The following is a 19,358-nucleotide window of genomic DNA, read 5'->3' as shown; positions in this document are numbered from 1 at the left end:
CTCTGGGCCGGGGTCAACGACCGCGCTCGCGCTGTGGCCCGCGCCGCGCTGCGCGGCCAGCCGCAGGTCCATCACCCTATCACCTAGCAACGCCCACTCGCGCACCACTATTGGACGGACGCGAGCGGCTCCGGCGTCCGATTGGCCGTCGCGGCGGCGCAGGCCACGCCCCCCAGCTCCGCGCGCGCACGGCTGTGGCGGGGTCTCGGCGGCGCGAGTTCCGGGGACGCGGGCCGGTTCCTGGGGTTGGGCTGTCTGCGCTTGCCCGGCTAGGTCCCGGCGTGGCCCCGGTTAGTCCCAGTGTGAACCAAGCACGCTGTCCCACCTAGCGCGCGTGCCGCACACGCGGCGAGAGGAGCGGGGCGCTGGGGTGGGCGCCGGCCTGACCCGCGCGCTGTGCCCCGCGCCGGGAGGGAGCGGGGACGGAAGCGGAGGGGCGCGCGCCCGCACAGGCCGGGCGGGGGGTGGCGCGCGCGGGCATCACCCCACCGACGGCGGCGCGCCGGGTCCCGGGGCGCAGCCCCGACGCTCATTGGCCTGGGCGGCGCAGCCAAGCTGTCAGCCCATGTGGCGTGGCCGCGCGGGGATGGCCGCGGTTTAAATAGCGCCGGCGCGGCCTAGAGGGAGCCAGAGAGACCGCAGCGGCACCCGCTCCGCTCCTCCCGCCGTGCTCACTGTTCGCCGCCTGCCGCTCGCCGCCGCCGCCACCGCCGCTGCTGCCGCCTGGTCCAGGTACGCGGCGCTCCGCGGGGCTCGGAGTCGGGCGGCCGGGCAGGGACCGCGCGGCTGGCGACGGCAGCGGCCCTCTCCTGGGCCCCTGGCGGCCTGGAGGGCGCCGACCGCGGGCCTCCGCGCCCACAAAGACTCAGCCCGGCCGGCACGCGCTCCCACCGGCCGCGGCCCGGGGCAGCCCGCCGGGTCGGGCCTCTGGACCGGGAGGGTGCGGACGGGGCGGCGGCCAGCCCATCGGCCGGCCTGCTGGCTACCGTCACGTGGCCCGCGGGTTGCGGGAGGTAGGGCGCCGCGGGCCTGCAGGCGGCCCGCGTGGACGCGGCGAGGGCGGGCGCCAGAGCCTTCACTCGCGCCGGGGGCCCAATTCGGTGCGCGGGGCGCAGGCTGAAAGAGGCTAGGGGAGGCCCTGGGAGTGCACGAGGCCTTGGCGGAAGTTGCCGGACCAGCCGGCCTGCCTCCTTACCTTGGGCCCGGCCCCTCGCCTTCAAGGCGGCAGAAATCCTCCGCGCTGGACCCCTGGCTTCGGGCTCCTGGGCAGATGTTTCAGGAACTTAGATTCTTGCTTGGCAAAGCCCACTGCTGCCTTGGCCTGGGCACAGAATCCTGAGGCCTCACCTGCCCAGTCTGGCAAGAGTGGTGCTCCAGGTTGGATCCTGCTGGAAGACCCGTCCTACTGGCAGAGGCCACCTTTACCCCATTTCCTCAAGGTCTTGGCACCCATAGTGCCCAGGCTTGTCCCCCCTGGGTCCCTCCCAGCCCTGGCATCTTCTATGCTGCCCTGGGCAGCAGCCAGCCCCCACCCCCAACACAGGAGCAGCACCATTCTCCCAGGGGCCTGGGATGAGCATCCTTGCTGGTTGACCAGACAGACCCCTGGTTTCCTGCTGGTTCTCTGGAGCGCCACCTTTTTCTGCCCTGGCTGGCCCTCCCTGGGTGGAGCTGGCATAGCTCCTGCTGACTACAGAAGGTGGGGAATCAGGGCAGCACAGCATGGTGGGGTCAACCGAGGTCAGGCCTCTGCACAGAAAGGGTCAGAGCTCCTGAGGTGGCAGGCCAGAAGTAAGACCCAGGAACACCAGTCTACCCAGTGAGAGGGGAGGGTGGGGCCTGGATCCAGGTCTCCACGTGGGGCTTTCTAAGCTCCTGTCCTCAGGCTAGCACTCCCCACCATCAGTGGATCAGGGCGGTCCTCACCCAGGGCCTGCTATGCCCCTGAGGCACTGGTGGTGTGTGTGTTGAAGCAGGGACTGACCTACCTTGGGCTCTCCACAGAGAGGAACCATGGAGGAGGTTGTGATTGCTGGAATGTCGGGGAAGTTGCCCGAGTCGGAGAACCTGCAGGAGTTCTGGGCCAACCTCATTGGTGGTGTGGACATGGTCACAGATAATGACCGGCAGTGGAAGGCAGGTGAGTGGCTGCAGGCCCCTGGAGGAGGGCAGCTGGAGGGTGCTCCAGGCTATGCCTCAGGCTCTTCCAGACCCTGCCTGCCGAGCAGGGCTTGTGAACTTTGCCCTTCCTGGGCCAGCTAGACTCTTAAGAGGACAGGTGTGCTGCTGGAGTCCTGCGTCCAGGGTGCTGGAGACAGGCCCTTCTGGCGTGCTGCCTCCACCTGTGCCCTGCACTAACAGACACCCGGTGCTCAGGGAGGCTGGCTCAACTCTCATGCCCAGTGGGTTCTTCCACAAAGCAGTGCTACCTGATGGATGGGTGTGAGTCAGCATGGTGGGTCTGGCCTGGCCTGGACACCTTAGGATGGGCAGAGGGTCTCCCTGCTGGGGTCTAGTGAGCAGCAGGGACAACTCCTGGCTTCCTGCAGCAGTCTCTGCTCCGGAGGGTTCCTTCTGAGAGGTGGGGCTGGGCGTGGCAGACCTGCCTTGGTGGCTCCCCAGAGCCACTGAAGAGCAGGGTTTCATTATCTCCTCTGGCTCCAGGCCCCTTGTGACACCCACGGATACCTCTGTAGAGATGAAACCTGTCTCTGTGTCCACAGGGCTCTATGGTCTGCCCAGGCGGTCTGGCAAGCTGAAGGACCTGTCCAAGTTTGATGCCTCCTTCTTTGGAGTCCACCCCAAGCAGGCGCACACAATGGACCCCCAGCTTCGGCTGCTGCTGGAGGTCACCTATGAGGCCATTGTGGATGGAGGTGGGTGGAGGAGTGCTGCTGGCCACCCTGGGGGCCTACAGTTAAAGAATCTTCCTCCAGGCTTCTCACTGCCTCTGCAGTGGCCAGGGCTGGGGCTGCTCAGCTGGCACTGGCCGGCATGCCCGAGGCCCCAGCACCACAGAAAAGCCGAGAAAAAAGCAAAGTGCCAGCCACGTCTGTTTTGGCTCTGAGAGTGCCTGGAGTGTCGAGTGGCGTGAGCCACCTTCTCCTGACCCTGACTGGGGGCCAATGGCTTGGGAGGCGGGCCCTGGGCAGATGGAAGTTTCACAACCGCACACCAGCCGTGTCCCAGGTGTGCCTCATTGCCCCAGTTTCCTCACTCCTGACGCCTGGCTGGTCTTGGGGTGAGGGTGGGGCTGACAGCAGAGCAGGTAGCTCTGGCCAAGGGGGCCTTGATCTCCTGCCAGGGCTGTAGCCCCTGTGCTTCTACACCCCTGCCCCCCCAGCAGAGGCCCTGGGCAGCCTCAGCTTGGCTTCAACTTTGAGAGGCCCTGCCCTGCTGATGTGCAGGGTGCCTCCAGCAGCTGTCTCTGTCCCTGGGTCCTACTACTTGTGGCATGGACTCGTCCCCAGCAGGCAGACCTTGTAAGGTGGTTGGGGTGAGCCTCAGGTCACTGGATGCTGACCAGCCCAGAGCTGCTGTTGCAGGCAGTGTGGCTCACTTGTGCCCACCCTTGGATGAGGATCAGCTGGCAGGGTAGGACCCTGGTGGCCTCTGCAGTGGGAGCAGCAGTGGTGGAGGCCCTTGCCTTAGGCTTCCCACTGCCCAGGCCCATCCTGGATAACTTGCACAGCTCCCTGGGGACTGTCCAGTGTCCCTCTTTCCAGTCTGGACACTCGGCCTTTGTCTCCCTGCTGCTCCTTATCTCAGCCTGTCCCAGGGCAGGCTGCCCTTGGAGCTGGGATGCTCATTGGCCAGTGGGTTTTTCAGACTCACCAGTGATACCAAGGGCCAAGGGAGTTGCCTGGGGACAATACTGTCCACTGTCCTTGTGGCTGCCTATGGCTGCCGCCTGACCTAGTTGGGGATCCGCCTGCCCCACTGATGCCCCATTTCCTCCGTGACCTGGTCTGCCGCACGACCAGCGCTGGCTTCATGAAAAAAGTTTCGATTCATGAGTAAATGCTAGGGAGTTTTAAATTAAAGAGACAAGACTCTTATTACCTTTAATACCAGCTCCGGGACAGCTTCTAGCTCCCGCCTCCAGCCACCTAATGCAGTAGCGAGGTTTACAGAAGAGACTAGCGAGAGAGAACGCCAGGGAGTGAGCTTTTGTTGGGGAACAAAAAATTCCAGGGAAAATCACATCCAATGAAGGTCGAGGGGGGCAGCCTCCCAAGGTCAGGGGCGACGATTGGGTCTTCGGGGCAGTGGCCAGACACGCCTCTGCACGGACAAGCCCTCAGACCTGGAGAAGGGTGGGGAAAGCTCTGACACAGCTGTGTTTAAGGGCCTCTCACCCAGCCAGGGAGGTGACTCAAATCACGTGCGAGGATGGCCTCCCACAACCTGGTTCTTATTTTCCCCTAACCTGGGCTGGCTGCCGGCCCCAAGTAGCTCCCACCTCCTCTGCAGGACACCTCGCCTCATTCAGGCCCCTTGTAGAGTGCTGAGAGGGCATCCCCTCCTCTGAGGCACAGGCCAAGGGCTGTGCCTCCATCCACAGAGTTGGAGGGGGAGGGCTGGGCCTGACTGCTGCTTCTGACAGGCATCAACCCGGCGTCGCTGAGAGGGACACACACTGGTGTCTGGGTGGGTGTGAGTGGCTCCGAGGCATCGGAGGCCCTGAGCCGGGACCCTGAGACGCTCCTGGGCTACAGCATGGTGGGCTGCCAGCGAGCCATGATGGCCAACAGGCTCTCCTTCTTCTTTGACTTCAAAGGTAGGTTTAACCCAGGCCTCCCAGGTGGCATAACCTGGCTCTGGGTCTCTGGATCCCTCGCGTGTTGTTCAGAAACCCAGTGGGGCCCGGGAAGGCAGGCTTCTGCTCTGGGTTGCCCACACCTGTCTCGTGCCGCTGCTTACAGGGCCCAGCATCGCCCTGGACACAGCCTGCTCCTCCAGCCTGATGGCGCTGCACTGCGCCTACCAGGCTATCCGCAGCGGGGAGTGCCCCGCTGCCATCGTGGGTGGCATCAACGTGCTGCTGAAACCCAACACTTCCGTGCAGTTCATGAAACTGGGCATGCTCAGCCCAGAGGGCACCTGCAAGTCCTTTGATGACTCAGGTAGGGATAGCAGGAAGGCCCAGCTGGGGGTCTCCCTGGTCACTTTGGCTAGCTGAGCCCTTGGAGTCTTAAGGGTCAGGCAGGGCAGTGGGACAGGACAGCTTTCCTTCTGAGCCTCTCCTGTCCTCTGCCAGCCTATCCCAGTAACCCCTCCCCAGAGCAGCCATCTGCCAAGCAGATGCTCCCTGTGGAGCCTGGGCTGAACCAGACCTCAACTCGGGTACCACTTTGTCCCAGGAAACGGGTATTGCCGCTCGGAGGCTGTGGTAGCAGTTCTGCTGACCAAGAAGTCCCTGGCCCGGCGGGTATACGCCACCATCCTGAATTCTGGCACCAACACCGATGGCTACAAGGAGCAAGGTGGGTATGGGGGCGCTGACTACCAGACTAGAGGATGCTCTTAGAGGTGAAGGCCGTGCACCCCTGATAGAGGGGCCCCTGGCGGTGTGCACACCATCCCTGCCCCTCAACCCATCAGCAGAGGCCCCAGGAGCCTAAAAGCTGGCCCTGCAGGTGAAGCCAACATGCTGGTGCTGGGGTCTATGGGCTTTTGGCCTCAGGCCTGGCTGAAGAGTGTGTGTCCAGGCCTCCAGCCCATCAGTTTGGAGGCCTAGAGGCTGCTGAGATCTAATGCACATCTCCACACAGGTGTGACCTTCCCCTCTGGAGAGGCCCAGGAGCAGCTCCTCCACTCCCTGTACAAGATGGCTGGGGTGGCCCCCGAGTCCCTCGAGTACATTGAGGCCCATGGCACAGGCACCAAGGTGAAGGCCCCACCGAGCCCCACCCCCACTGCAGGGCCCTCTGGCCGCAACCTTGACTCTCTGTGTCCCCACAGGTGGGAGACCCCCAGGAGCTGAATGGAATCGTCCGAGCCTTGTGCACCTCCCGCCAGGAGCCTTTGCTGATTGGGTCCACCAAGTCCAACATGGGACACCCTGAGCCTGCCTCTGGGCTTGCAGCCCTGGCCAAGGTCAGTGGTTGAGCTTTGTGGGTTGGGCCCCCGTTCCCAAGGCATCTATGCACTGTGGCCTCCATTCCTACCTTGCACCCCTGTTCCCAAGGCTGCGCTGCAGATTGGGCATGGCAGGAGAGCTTGGGCCTGGCCTGCTGCTGCTGCAGGGTCCCTGATTGAGGGCCAGGAGCAGTTGTGCCAGAGCAGGTGGGCATCTGCTCTGGGGTACCCACGCCTGCATTGCAGTCCTGCATGCTTGTCCATCCCCACTTCTTGACCAATCAGCAGAGTCCTAGGGCACCTTAAGGCTGGCCCCTCAGTGGAGAGCAGGCATGCCAGCCTGGAGGACCACGGTCCCTGGGCTTCCAGCCTATCAGGCTGGGAGACAGCAGGGGCTCCAGAGAGGACACTGAGGGTCTTGTACCCTGTATTGCAGCACATGCGGCCACATGGAAGCCCCTGGACCCCTGTACAGAGGCAGGCCTGAGTCCATGAGTAGATAACCTGCGTTTTTAAAAAATTTGGTACAGAGGATTGAACAAACCAGGGGTTGTGGATTCAAAGCCAGCCTTAGCAATTTAGTGAAGCTATAAGCAACTTAGCAAGACCTTGTCTCTAAGTAAAATGCAAAAAAAAAAAAAAAGGACTGCGAGCTGGGTGTGGTGGCCCTTGGGTTCAATCCCTAGCACCCCCCACCCCCAAAATGTGAACCCAGGGGCACTTGACCTCTGAGGCATACCCAGCCCTTTTTTTTTTTTTTTTTTTTTTAATATTTATTATTTTTTAGTTCTCGGCGGACACAACGTCTTTGTTGGTATGTGGTGCTGAGGATCGAACCCGGGCCGCACGCATGCCAGGCGAGCGCGCTACCGCCTGAGCCACATCCCCAGCCCCTACCCAGCCCTTTTTGTTTTTTATTTTGAGACAGGGCCTCGCTAAGTAGTTTAGGGTCTCCCTATGTTGCTGAGGTTGACTTAGAACTTGCAGTTCTCCAGCCTTAGCCTCACAAGTTGCTGGGGTCATCTGTCCACCAACCGCATTCTCTGGTTACAGGTGCTGCTATCCCTGGAGCATGGGCTTTGGGCCCCCAACCTGCACTTCCACAACCCCAACCCTGAGATCCCCGCTCTGCAAGATGGGCGGCTACAGGTGGTAGACCAGCCCCTGCCCATCCGCGGTGGCATCGTGGGCATAAACTCCTTTGGCTTTGGAGGCTCCAATGTACATGTCATTCTCCAACCCAACACGTCCCTGCCCCCAGTGCCCGCTCCCCATGCCCCTCTGCCCCGCCTGCTGCAGGCCAGTGGGCGCACCGCAGAGGCTGTGCAGAGCCTGCTGGATCAGGGCTGCCAGCATGGCCAGGACATGGCCTTTGTGAGCATGCTCAACAGCATCGCATCCACCCCTGTGGCCACCATGCCCTTCAGGGGCTATGCTGTGCTGGGTGTCGAGGATGGAGGCCGGGAAGTGCAGCAGGTCCCCCCTGGTCGGCGCCCACTCTGGTTCATCTGCACAGGTGAGACCCCCAGCCCCCATGAACCCCGTGGGGCTTGGCCTCTTTCTGGAGGGGCAGTGGAGGACAGGGTACGTGGCTGTATCGGTGACCCTGTGTGCTCTCTGGACAGGGATGGGCGCACAGTGGTGCAGGATGGGGCTGAGCCTCATGCGCCTGGGCAGCTTCCGCGACTCCATCCTGCGCTCTGATGAGGCAGTGAAGCCATTTGGATTGAAGGTGTCAGACCTCCTCCTGAGCACAGATGAAAAGGTCTTCGATGACATCGTCCACGCCTTTGTGAGCCTCACTGCCATCCAGGTAGGGCACCTGTCCCCTGCCAGGTCCCAGGGATGTTCCCAGATTGCAAAGCCTCCCAGAGGGCTGGGGTCACCAGGTCAGATGTCCCACTGCCCAGTGATGGGCCCTTTGCTAGGCAGATCCTTTTGCCGGACTCAGTGTCTTATGGGTGAGGGGTGCTTCTGGGGTCCTGACCCCAGGCAGAGGATACCTAGGGAAGCCTGCCATGCTGGGGCTTCCGGGACCAGATGTGCCTCTTACGAGGTGGTCTGGGAGAGTCAAGAGGTGGACATGGCCTGATGGGGCCCGGGGCTGCTATGACATGGCCTGTCCCTACCCCAGATTGCTCTTGTGGACCTGCTGACCTCCATGGGCCTGAGACCGGACGGCATTGTGGGGCACTCCCTGGGGGAGGTGGCCTGTGGCTATGCCGATGGCTGCCTCTCTCAGGAGGAGGCTGTGCTCTCTGCCTACTGGAGAGGCCAGTGCATCAAGGAGGCCCACCTACCGGCGGGCTCTATGGCAGCTGTGGGTAGGTGTCAGCTGTGGGTCCCTCCTCCGTGGGCCCCAGGACCTTCCAGGGAGGGACTGCTCTCCTGGCACCTCTGAAAAAGGAGGCTGTCTTGCAGGGAGAGGCCACACTGCCTGGACACATCTGTGCAGCAGTCCCTGGGTGCCCCAGAGACCATGAGCCTGAGCTACACCCCCACAGGACGGCCTGTGGGCTCCAGGTGGCCCCACCCTGGCCCCTCTGCCACCCAGCCTCCCGCCTACATCATTCCCATAATGACGCCTTGGCCTGAGAGCAGGCACAGCAGGGGTGCAGGTGCCTTGGGAAGGTGTGGCTGTCGTTGTGCCCTCTCCTGTCATCATGGACACACCCAGCTGTGCCTGTGTGTCCTCTGGTCAGGCAGGGCTGGGGGTGGAGCTCTGGCCCCACGCTGCCGTCTTAGGTCAGCTGTGTTCACAGGCCTATCCTGGGAGGAGTCCAAACAGCGTTGCCCCGTTGGCATAGTGCCCGCCTGCCACAACTCTGAGGACACAGTGACCATCTCGGGACCTCAGGTAGGCCATGCGGCTCTGGGACAGAACTCTGCCCCACAGTGTCGTGTGTCCAGCCAGGTCTGGCTGGCCTGAGGATGAAGGCCTCTGGGTCCCACCAGCCTTTGAAGGGCATTTTCCAAAAGCCCCTCCCCACCACCTACTCCGAGCCCAAGGTGGGGAGACCGCATGGGAAGGTGCTGCCCAGGAGAGCTGGTCCAGGGGCCCCTGTGACCTGCGCCTTGACCACCCCAGGCTGCCGTGAGCGAGTTTGTGGAGCAGCTGAAGCAGGAGGGTGTGTTTGCCAAGGAGGTGCGGACAGGCGGCTTCGCGTTCCACTCCTACTACATGGAGGCCATCGCCCCGTCACTGCTGCAGGCCCTCAAGCAGGTGTGTGCCAGGCTGTGGGGCCCAGGGGACGGTGCCCCGAGCTCCTGCTGACCTGGCTCTCTCGGCAGGTGATCCGGGAGCCGAAGCCCCGCTCCACCCGCTGGCTCAGCACCTCCATCCCCGAGGCCCAGTGGCAGGGCAGCCTGGCCCGCACCTTTTCCCCCGAGTACAGCGTCAACAACCTGGTGAGCCCCGTGCTGTTCCAGGAGGCGCTGTGGCACGTGCCCGAGAACGCCGTGGTGCTGGAGATCGCACCCCACGCCCTGCTGCAGGTGCGCCTTGGGTCAGGCAGGGCTGGGGGTGGAGCCTTGGACGGGTGGCACCACTGGCCCAGGGTCCCGGGGGAGGGGGACGGGTACAGCCAAGAAGCCGCCTGGGAGTCCCAGCGTGGTGCCCTGCCCCCAGGCTGTGCTGAAGCGGGGCCTGAAGCCCAGCTGCACCATCATCCCCCTGATGAAGAAGGGCCACGAAGACAACCTGCACTTCTTCCTCACCAACGTCGGCAAACTGCACCTGGCAGGGTGGGTCTCCCTCCCGTCCCACTCCCCAGGGACTGGGCACCGTGCTGTCTCCAGATGGCCCCTAGGCTGTGGCCTCTGCTGCCCCCAGCTTGGCCAGCTCGGGGCTTGGGGGTGGTTGGAAATGGGCCAAGGGTCTGAGAGCCCCAGGAGCTGAGCCACTCCTCCCTCCCCTCTTGCCAGCATCAATGTCAACCCTGATGCCCTGTTCCCGCCTGTGGACTTCCCGGCTCCCCGGGGAACCCCCCTCATCTCCCCCCTCATCCAGTGGGACCACAGCCAGACCTGGGATGTCCCGGCCACAGAGCACTTCCCCAATGGGTCCAGCTCCGCCTCTGCCACCGTCTATACCATTGGTGAGCTGGGAGCTGGGCTGGGCAGTGGGCTCCTTCCTGGCTGTGCCCACAAGCACTGAGACTGGTGCCCCCTGCAGACACCAGTCCCGAGTCTCCTGACCACTACCTGCTGGATCACTGCATTGATGGCCGCGCCCTCTTCCCTGCCACTGGCTACTTGTGCCTGGCCTGGAGGACGCTGGCCCACCACCTGGGCTTCTCTCTGGAGCAGGTACCAGTGGTATTTGAGGATGTGACACTGCACCAGGCCACCATCCTGCCCCGGACAGGTGAGGATGCTCCAGGCAGGGTGCCCCCGGGGGGGAGGGTCCCAGCCAGTCTGACCGGCTGCTCCACAGGGACGGTGCCCCTGGAGGTGCGGCTGCTGGAGGCGTCCCGTGCCTTCGAGATCTCTCAGAACGGCAGCCTGATAGTGAGCGGTGAGTGGGACCTGGCTGAGCCTGGGGCCTGGGGCTGAGGACTGGTTTGCTGCACCCCTGGCTCAGGCCCGCTGCTTCTCCTGTCCATAGGGAAGGTCTATCAATGGGAGGACCCTGACCCCAAGCTCTTCGAGCACCCAGAAGACCTGGGCCCTGCTGAGGCCTTGCCCACCTCCTGCCTGACCCAGGCAGACATCTATAAGGAGCTGCGGCTGCGTGGCTATGACTACGGCCCCCACTTCCAGGGCATCCTCGAGGCCACTCTTGAAGGTGGGCAAGGGCCTTCCAGTTATTCAGATGGCCACCAGGGAGCCCTTCTCTACAGCTGGGGCAGCAGAGCCGAGAGGGAATGGAGGGCCTGTGGGTTCAGGAGGTGGCCCCAAGGCAGGCAAGGCCCAGCCTGCTGACCACCTTCTCTGTACAGGCAATTCAGGCAAGCTGCTCTGGAAGGACAACTGGGTGACCTTCCTGGACACAGTACTACAGATGTCCATCTTGAGCTCAGGCCACCACAGCCTGCACCTGCCCACCCGCATCACTGCCGTGCACATTGACCCTGCCAGCCACCTGCAGAAAGTGTATGCACTGCAGGGGGAGACCCAAGGTAGCACTGCTTACAGCCCCTGCTTCACGCCCTGTGTGTCCCCAGCCTGCCCCGCCTGTCCTCACTGGCGTGTCCTGCAGGGGCTGACATGGTGGTGGATCACCATCTAAAGACCATGGTCGCTGGTGGCGTCCGTATCATGCAGCTGCACACCACGGCGGCCCCACGGCGGCAACACGAGCAGCTGACCCCCATCCTGGAGAAGTTCTGTTTCTCGCCCCACCTGGAAACAGGGTGCCTGTCCCAGAGAGCTGAGCTTCAGGAGGAGATGGAGCTGTGCAAAGGTGAGGCCCCCCCAGGAGCCTCAAGTGCCTCTGGGGATAGGGAGGTGCCCTAGGAAGGCCTGCGACCAGGCATGTCCTGAGCCACTGGACTGGGGGCTGGGACACTGAGCCCACCCTCCTGGGCTGGCCACGCAACTAGCCTGCCTACCGTCTGCCAGCCGGGTCTTGGTCCTTCCGTCTGTTCCTCCTGTGGCAGGTCAGGCAGTGGGCCTAAGGGGTGGCTGGAGGCTCAGAGGACACTGGCCTATCTTCTCTCCAGGACTGGCACAGGCACTACAGGCCAGGGCAGCCCAGCCAGGGCTGAAGACGTCGGTGCTTGGGCTGGACGGGGCCCGGGAGCCCCCACAGCAGGGACTGTCTCGGCTGCTGGCCGCTGCCTGCCATTTGCAGCTCAACGGCAACCTGCAGCAGGAGCTGGGCCAGGCACTGGTGCAGGAGAAGGCCCTGCTGCCCGAGGACGCCCTGCTCAGTGGCCTCCTCGACTCCATAGCACTGAAGGCCTGTGTGGACACAGCCCTGGAGAACTTGACCAGCCTCAAGATGAAGGTGGTGGAGGTAGGCGCTCCTCTGGGTCCAGTGCTTGGTTCTACTTGAGACGGGGGAATCCAACCCCACTAGCAGAACAGAAGGAGGTGGTGTTGGGAGGCAGGGGGGCGCTTCTGGGGCAGGGCCCAATGCCAGTCTGCAAGTGGCTGATCCGGTTCGTGCAGCTGCCCTGGGAGACTCTGGACTCCAAGCCAGGAGCACCACAGATGGGGCCTCTGGTAAAAGACAGGCAGCTGCCTGTGTGTGCCCCTGGCTGGCCCCTGGACATCCGTTTCCACTGTGGCCTGGGTACCCCTGCCCCGTGGTGGCTGATCTGAGAAGCTGCTCCCTCCCCCCAGGTGCTGGCTGGGGACGGACACCTTTACTCCCGCGTCCCGGCTCTGCTCAACACCCAGCCCATGCTGCAGCTGGATTACACGGCCACAGACCGCCAGGCGCAGGTGCTGGAGGCCGCCGCCCCCTTAATGCAGCAGTACGAGGTGGCACAGGGCGAGTGGGACCCCGCGGACCCTGCCCCTAGCAGCCTGGGCATGGCTGATCTGCTGGTGTGCAACTGTGCTGTGGCCTCCCTGGGGGACCCAGCCTTGGCCCTGGGCAACATGTCAGCTGCCCTCAAGGAGGGAGGCTTCTTGCTACTTCATGCCGTGCTCAGGGGGCATGCTCTTGGAGACATCCTGGCCTTACTCAGCTCAGAGCCACAGCACGGGCCCAGCCTCCTGAGCCAGGTACCTCTGCTGGGTGCTTGGGGCTGGGTAGGGGGGGGGCAGGCTGGGCAGGCTGGGCACTGACCTCCATGCACACTCCCAGGATGAGTGGGAGAGTCTCTTCTCCAAGACTGCACTGCACCTTGTCGGCCTCAAGAAGTCCTTCTACGGCTCTGTGCTCTTCCTGTGCCGCCGGCCTGCCCCACAGGACAGCCCCATCTTCCTGCCCGTGGAGGACACCAGCTTCCGATGGGTGGACTCCCTGAAGGTCGGGCTCTGGGACTGGGTCCTGCCCTGCATGGTACGGCATGGCTGGGACCTCTCCTGGTGGCTCACTCTCTCATTCTGCAGGGCATTCTGGCAGAGTCCTCCTCCCAACCTGTGTGGCTAACCGCCACTGGCTGCCCCACCTCAGGCGTGGTGGGCTTGGTGAACTGTCTCCGCAAAGAGCCTGGTGGGCACCGGATCCGGTAGGAGAGGTGCCCTCTAGCTGTGCCCGCCCCATCCCACCCCGCCCCGCCCTCAGTTTTCTTCAACACCTCTGTCCACCCGTAGGTGCATCCTGCTGTCCAACCTCAGCAGCACGTCCCCCATCCCCAAGGTGGACCTTGGATCCACAGAACTGCAAAAGGTGCTGCAGGGTGACCTCGTGATGAACGTATACCGCGACGGAGCCTGGGGTGCTTTCCGCCACTTCCCACTGGAGCAGGGTGAGCCCAGGCCACCGTGCCCCTGCCCCTGCCTGCTGGGCCAAGGAGGAGGGCGAGGACCCTGGCCAGCGAGGCCCTGTTTCAGCCCTGCTTTTGGTGCCCAGACAAGCCCGAGGAGCAGACGAGGCACGCCTTTGTGAACGTCCTCACCCGGGGGGACCTCTCCTCCATCCGCTGGGTGTGCTCGCCCCTGAGGCACGTGCAGGGCAGCAGCCCTGGGATGCAGCTCTGCACCATCTACTACGCCTCGCTCAACTTCCGAGACATCATGCTGGCCACGGGCAAGCTTTCTCCCGACGCCATCCCAGGTGCCCGGGAGCTGGCCTGGGGTGGGCTGGGCAGGACCGCTGGGGCCCAAGTGGAGAGGGCTCCTCCCAGCCTTGCAGGCAGGGCAGGCCTGCTGACAGGAGTTGTGCTCTCTGTCCCCAGGGAAGTGGGCCAACCGGGACTGCATGCTGGGCATGGAATTCTCGGGCCGCGATGCCTGTGGCCAGCGTGTGATGGGGCTGGTGCCTGCCGAAGGCCTGGCCACCTCCATCCTGGTGTCCTCCCAATTCCTCTGGGATGTGCCTTCTGGCTGGTGAGTGGGCGGGCCAGGTGCTGGAGGCCCCACCACAGGGCGGGTGCCGGCTGGCCCCGCTGACCCTGCACTGCGCCCTCAGGACGCTGGAGGAGGCAGCCTCCGTTCCCGTCGTCTACTCCACGGCCTACTACGCCCTGGTGGTGCGCGGGCGCATGCAGCGCGGAGAGACGGTGCTCGTCCACTCGGGCTCTGGCGGCGTGGGCCAGGCAGCCATCGCCATCGCGCTCGGCATGGGATGCCGCGTCTTCACCACCGTGGGTAAGGCACAGGCCTCTGCGAGCACCTGGCCCGCGAGGACCTCCCAGCAAGGCTCACTGACGTCTCTGCCCAGGCTCGGCGGAGAAGCGGGCGTACCTCCAGGCCAGGTTCCCCCAGCTGGAGGACTCCAGCTTTGCCAACTCCCGGGACACGTCATTTGAACAGCATGTGCTGCGGCACACAGCTGGGAGAGGTGAGCAGCCGGCCTCGCCTCGCCTTCTTCCAGCCGGGCTGGGGAGGAGCCACCCGCCTCTTCGGGTGCCTGACCTGGCCCTTTGCAGGCGTCGACCTGGTCCTGAACTCCCTGGCGGAGGAGAAGCTGCAGGCCAGCGTGCGCTGCCTGGCTCAACATGGCCGCTTCCTGGAAATCGGCAAATTCGACCTTTCTAACAACCACCCTCTGGGTGAGGCTTGCAGCCGCGGGAGGGCTGTGGGTGGCGGGCTCCAGGAGACGGTGTCCATGAAGAGCATGTCCCCCCAGGCATGGCCATCTTTCTGAAGAATGTCACCTTCCACGGCATCCTGTTGGACGCGCTCTTTGAGGATGCGGGCGCCAGCTGGCAGGAAGTGGCAGACCTCCTGCGGGCAGGCATCCGCGACGGCGTGGTGCAGCCCCTCAAGCGCACCGTGTTCTCCAAGGCCCACGTGGAGCAGGCCTTCCGCTATATGGCCCAGGGGAAGCACATTGGCAAGGTCCTCGTGCAGGTAAGGGCAGCGCCCCGCCCGGCCCCCAGCTCAGGCCTCCGGAGGCCTCTGAGCAACTGCCGCTTGGGCCTCAGGTGCACGAGGAGGACCAGGAGCCTGTGCTTCAGCGGCCACAGCCCACCCTGATGGCAGCCGTCTCCAAGACCTTCTGCCCGGCACACAAGAGCTACGTCATCGCAGGGGGCCTGGGTGGCTTTGGCCTTGAGCTGGCCCAGTGGCTGGTGACGCGGGGGGCCCGGAAGCTTGTGCTGACCTCGCGCTCTGGGATCCGCACAGGTGAGAAGCCAGCCCCAGCAGGGTCACACACCATCCCTCCAGGACCTCCATGGCCCCAGGGAGGCACCCTGGAAGGGGTTGGGTGTCTCCCCTTCTACCGCACTCGGCCCGTGTCCCACAGGCTTCCAGGCCAAGCGGGTCAGTGAGTGGAGGCGCCAGGGCATCCAGGTGCTGGTGTCCTCCAGCGATGCCAGCTCACTGGAGGGGGCCCGAGCCCTTGTCACGGAGGCTGCACAGCTGGGGCCCATCGGAGGTGTCTTCAACCTGGCCATGGTGAGGAGAGGTGCCGGGCAGCCACAGGGCTGGGGGCCGGCCCTCGAGCAGCAGTAGGTGCTGAGGGCATCTCCCCCCAGGTCTTGAGGGACGCCATGTTGGAGAACCAGACCCCAGGGCTCTTCCAGGACGTCAGCAAACCCAAGTACAGCGGCACCCTGAACCTGGACAGGTGCGCTGGCCTCCTGTCTTCTGTCCTGGGGGAGGCCGGGTGGGGATCCTGGATGTGATGGCTGGCAGAGAATGACGGGCGTGTCCACAGGGTGACCCGGGAAGCCTGCCCTGAGCTGGACCACTTTGTGGTCTTCTCTTCGGTGAGCTGTGGCCGCGGCAACGCTGGCCAGAGCAACTACGGCTTCGCCAATTCCACCATGGAGCGCATCTGTGAACAGCGCCGTCACGAGGGCCTCCCAGGTGCGCCGCTGCCCGCAGCCCTGACCCCACCGCCCTGCCCAGCCCCTGCCCTCAGCCCTCACCCACCCACCCCTACCCACAGGCCTCGCTGTGCAGTGGGGTGCCATTGGAGATGTGGGCATCGTCCTGGAGGCCATGGGCACCAATGACACTGTCATCGGCGGCACGCTGCCCCAGCGCATCACCTCCTGCATGGAGGTGCTGGACCTCTTCCTGAGCCAGCCACACGCCGTCCTGAGCAGCTTTGTGCTGGCTGAAAAGAAGGCCCTGGCCCGCGGCAGTGCCGAGGGCCAGCAGGACTTGGTGGACGCCGTGGCCCACATTCTGGGTGAGCACTGCCAGCAGAAACCCCGCTCTGCTGCGCCTGCGTCCCCTGTCTGGAAGGGCGTCACCGAGGGTCGGGCACGCCAGTCTGCAGGGCCAGGGGCAGAGTTAGCTGGAGCTGCTGTGGCCCTGTGGCAGGGGCAGGGAGCCACACAGAGCCAGGTGCAAGCCTCTGCACCCCTGGCCATAGCCCACTCCAACTGGCCCCTGGGTCCCTCCCTCCACAGGCATTCGAGATCTGGCTGGGGTCAACCTGGACAGCTCCCTGGCAGACCTGGGGCTGGACTCGCTCATGGGCGTGGAGGTGCGGCAGACCCTGGAGCGGGAGCATGACCTGGTGCTCTCCATGCGTGAGGTGCAGCGGCTCACGCTGCGGAAGCTACAGGAGCTGTCCTCCCAGACCCATGCGTCCCCTGGTGCGTACAGGGGGAGGGTCCTCATCCACCAGAGCTGCACGGGAGCAATGCAGCTCTCTTCCTGAGGGCACTGTGTGCATGGGAGCCCTGTGCCAGGCCAGGCTGGCATCTGCCTCTGTCTTTGCAGAGGTGGCATCCTCCAAATCCAAGGTGGTCAGCCCAGCCCAGCAGCAGGCCCAGCTGAACATGAGCACTCTACTGGTGAACCCCGAGGGCCCCACCTTAACACGGCTCAACTCGGTGCAGAGCTCCGAGCGGCCCCTGTTCTTGGTGCACCCCATAGAGGGCTCCACCACTGTGTTCCACAGCCTGGCCGCTAAGCTCAGCGTGCCCACCTATGGCCTGCAGTGTACCCGAGGTAAGCCCCCCAGACCTCCCGTGGACAGGCCAAGCAGTGCTCACTGCTGTGACCCTTGGCTGCTCTGCCCCTGCTGAGTGCTTGCTGCTGCCCTTCCAGCTGCTCCACTGGACAGCATCCAGAGTCTAGCTGCCTACTACATCGACTGCATCAAGCAGGTGCAGCCCGAGGGGCCCTACCGGGTGGCCGGCTACTCCTATGGGGCCTGTGTGGCCTTCGAGATGTGCTCCCAACTGCAGGCCCAGCAGGGCCCGGCCCACCACAGCCTCTTCCTGTTTGACGGCTCACATGCTTACGTGGTGGCCTACACCCAGGTGAGAGCCAGGCCAGCCAGGCTGGCTGCCCCACCCAGAGCCCTGGCTTTACACACGGGCCAACTCCCTGCAGAGTCCTGGACGCTGCAGAGTGCCCACTGCAGCAGCCCCTCCTGCCCCACAGAGCTATCGAGCAAAGATGACCCCTGGCTGCGAGGCGGAGGCGGAGGCGGAGGCCATGTGCTTCTTCGTGCAGCAGTTCACTGATGCTGAGCACAGCAAGGTGGGCGGAACCCAGAGCTGGGGGAGGAGCCTGCTGAGGGGCGGGGCCCAGGGCTGGGGGAGGAGCTTGGCAAGGGGTGGGGCCCAGAGCTGGGGGAGGAGCAGGCAAGGGGCGGGGCCCAGGGAGGGGAGGAGCTTGGCAAGGGGCGGGGCCCAGGGAGGGGAGGAGCTTGGCAAGGGGTGGGGCCCAGGGCAGGGGAGGAGCACTCAAGGTGGACAGTGGGTTGAGGTGTGGGGCTGTGGGGGGGGCTCAGAGCCGCTGGTCCAGGCACACTCAGAGCCGGTCCCCTCAGGTGCTGGAGGCCTTGCTGCCACTGAAGGGCCTGGAGGAGCGTGTGGCTGCCGCCGTGGACCTCATCACCAGGAGCCACCAGGGCCTGGACCGCCAGGAACTGAGCTTCGCAGCCCTGTCCTTCTACCACAAGCTGCGCGCAGCTGAGAAGTACACGCCCAAGGCCAAGTACCACGGCAACGTGACCCTGCTGCGGGCCAAGACGGGCGGCGCCTACGGGGAGGACCTGGGCTCGGATTACAACCTCTCCCAGGTGAGCGGGACGGCGGTGGGGCGGCGCCCGAGTGGTGGGGCCGGGCAGCCGCTTGACAGCCGCCACCCCCAGGTGTGTGACGGGAAGGTGTCGGTGCACGTCATCGAGGGCGACCACCGCACGCTGCTAGAGGGCAGCGGGCTGGAGTCCATCATCAGCATCATCCACAGCTCCCTGGCCGAGCCACGCGTGAGTGTGCGGGAGGGCTAGGTCCTGCCCCTGTCCTCGCCCCCACCACACCTGGTGCACAGGGGCTGCTGGAGAGGGTCCTGCTGGTGGGACCCCGCCTGTGGCCCAGCACCACCGCCTCCCCTAGCGGCTGCTAGGAGTAGGACCATCACACATGCCCCACCTGCCCACCCCCTCCAGGGTGGGCAAGGGGACCCAGAGCTGCTGACTCGGAGACACCTGATCTGTGAAGAGCCAGCGGGCCGGCAGGAGCCGGGCTGAGCCTTTTTGTATCTGTGTGGGGTTTGCCACGCTGGTTGGATAGTTGTTTCTCCATTTAAATTCTCATATTTATTGTATTGCTGGGAAGGACCCCTGAGGGCTCACCCCAACTCTGAATATGGCAGGAGCCACCTTGGGCAAACTTCCAGGAAGCACCAGACCTGCTCTGTGTCTCCCATGCACAGGGGTGGCTGCCCAGACCCACTGGCTGGAGCCCCCATGCCAGTCCCTGCTCCTTCTGCCCACCGCAGGGGAGGGCGGGACCCCCAGGGAACAAGGTCTCCAGCAGGTGCAGTAGCCTGTGGCCCCTGGGTCCCCAGCACCCCCGGCTGCACCCATGATGCAGGGCCTACCTCATGGCCCTGCGGATCGCGCCGGGCACCAGCTCTTCACTTTCCAAGAAATGACTCAGATGGCTGCTTGGGTTTTGAAATTGTAACTGTCAGCGTACGGGACCATGTCTGGATTTTGTTCCATTTTTACACCAACTTGGTAAATGCTGCTCTTGACCTCCTGTTACCCAAGCCTCCCCACAATTAAACCGCACATGAACGCTGACCTGGTCAGATCTCTCTCCTCCCCTGACCTGTGCTGCAGCTCAACCCCATCCTGCTGGCAATCCGCCAGCACAGTCCACACAGGACCTGCAGCCATCGGGGGAAGCACGAGTGGGTGGGGTGCAGCCGGGCTCTGCCAGAGGAGCGGAGCCCTGCAGGCACCTTTCCAGGACCAGGCTCACTCAGCTGCCTGTGATAGGGAGTCTGCTTGGGCTGGA

General features: G+C 64.2%; 1 protein-coding gene across 2 annotated transcripts; it reads left to right on the top strand.

Moving 5' to 3' along the window:
* The first annotated feature begins 271 nt into the window (after positions 1-271).
* On the top strand, positions 272-19,139 carry FASN (fatty acid synthase). 2 transcript variants are annotated; one of them, XM_081270685.1, is made up of 43 exons: positions 272-290; positions 2,005-2,140; positions 2,724-2,876; positions 4,607-4,780; positions 4,926-5,126; positions 5,364-5,486; positions 5,775-5,890; positions 5,965-6,099; positions 7,135-7,597; positions 7,707-7,894; positions 8,216-8,405; positions 8,844-8,938; positions 9,170-9,304; positions 9,373-9,576; positions 9,710-9,825; positions 10,006-10,178; positions 10,256-10,447; positions 10,517-10,597; positions 10,688-10,867; positions 11,022-11,201; positions 11,282-11,485; positions 11,745-12,040; positions 12,370-12,756; positions 12,839-13,003; positions 13,087-13,205; positions 13,291-13,445; positions 13,550-13,753; positions 13,875-14,025; positions 14,108-14,286; positions 14,360-14,479; positions 14,568-14,690; positions 14,768-14,991; positions 15,066-15,267; positions 15,389-15,540; positions 15,621-15,712; positions 15,803-15,954; positions 16,037-16,282; positions 16,506-16,694; positions 16,822-17,052; positions 17,152-17,366; positions 17,491-17,589; positions 17,882-18,133; positions 18,206-19,139. In XM_081270685.1, the coding sequence occupies exons 2-43, from the start codon at positions 2,014-2,016 to the stop codon at positions 18,341-18,343; spliced, it is 7,521 nt and encodes a 2,506-aa protein (XP_081126811.1). In that variant the 5' UTR covers positions 272-290; positions 2,005-2,013; the 3' UTR covers positions 18,344-19,139. The 2 variants fall into 2 exon arrangements, with proteins under 2 accessions (XP_081126811.1, XP_081126810.1); XM_081270684.1 differs by lacking the exon at positions 272-290 and adding an exon at positions 388-732.
* The last annotated feature ends 219 nt before the right edge of the window (positions 19,140-19,358 follow it).

The sequence above is a fragment of the Spermophilus citellus genome, assembly GCF_964194105.1.
Source record: "Spermophilus citellus genome assembly, chromosome: 17".
Lineage (NCBI taxonomy): Eukaryota > Metazoa > Chordata > Mammalia > Rodentia > Sciuridae > Spermophilus > Spermophilus citellus.
Note: the sequence above shows the minus strand (reverse complement) of the source record. Positions and strands in the feature narration are given on the sequence as shown.

Coding starts and splice junctions, on each gene's coding strand:
- FASN (XM_081270685.1), top strand. CDS start 2,014: ATGGAGGAGGTTGTGATTGCTGGAATGTCGGGGAAGTTGCCCGAGTCG. Junction 2,877..4,606: donor TGAGGCCATTGTGGATGGAG/GTGGGTGGAGGA, acceptor TGCTTCTGACAG/GCATCAACCCGGCGTCGCTG. Junction 9,577..9,709: donor CACCCCACGCCCTGCTGCAG/GTGCGCCTTGGG, acceptor CCCTGCCCCCAG/GCTGTGCTGAAGCGGGGCCT.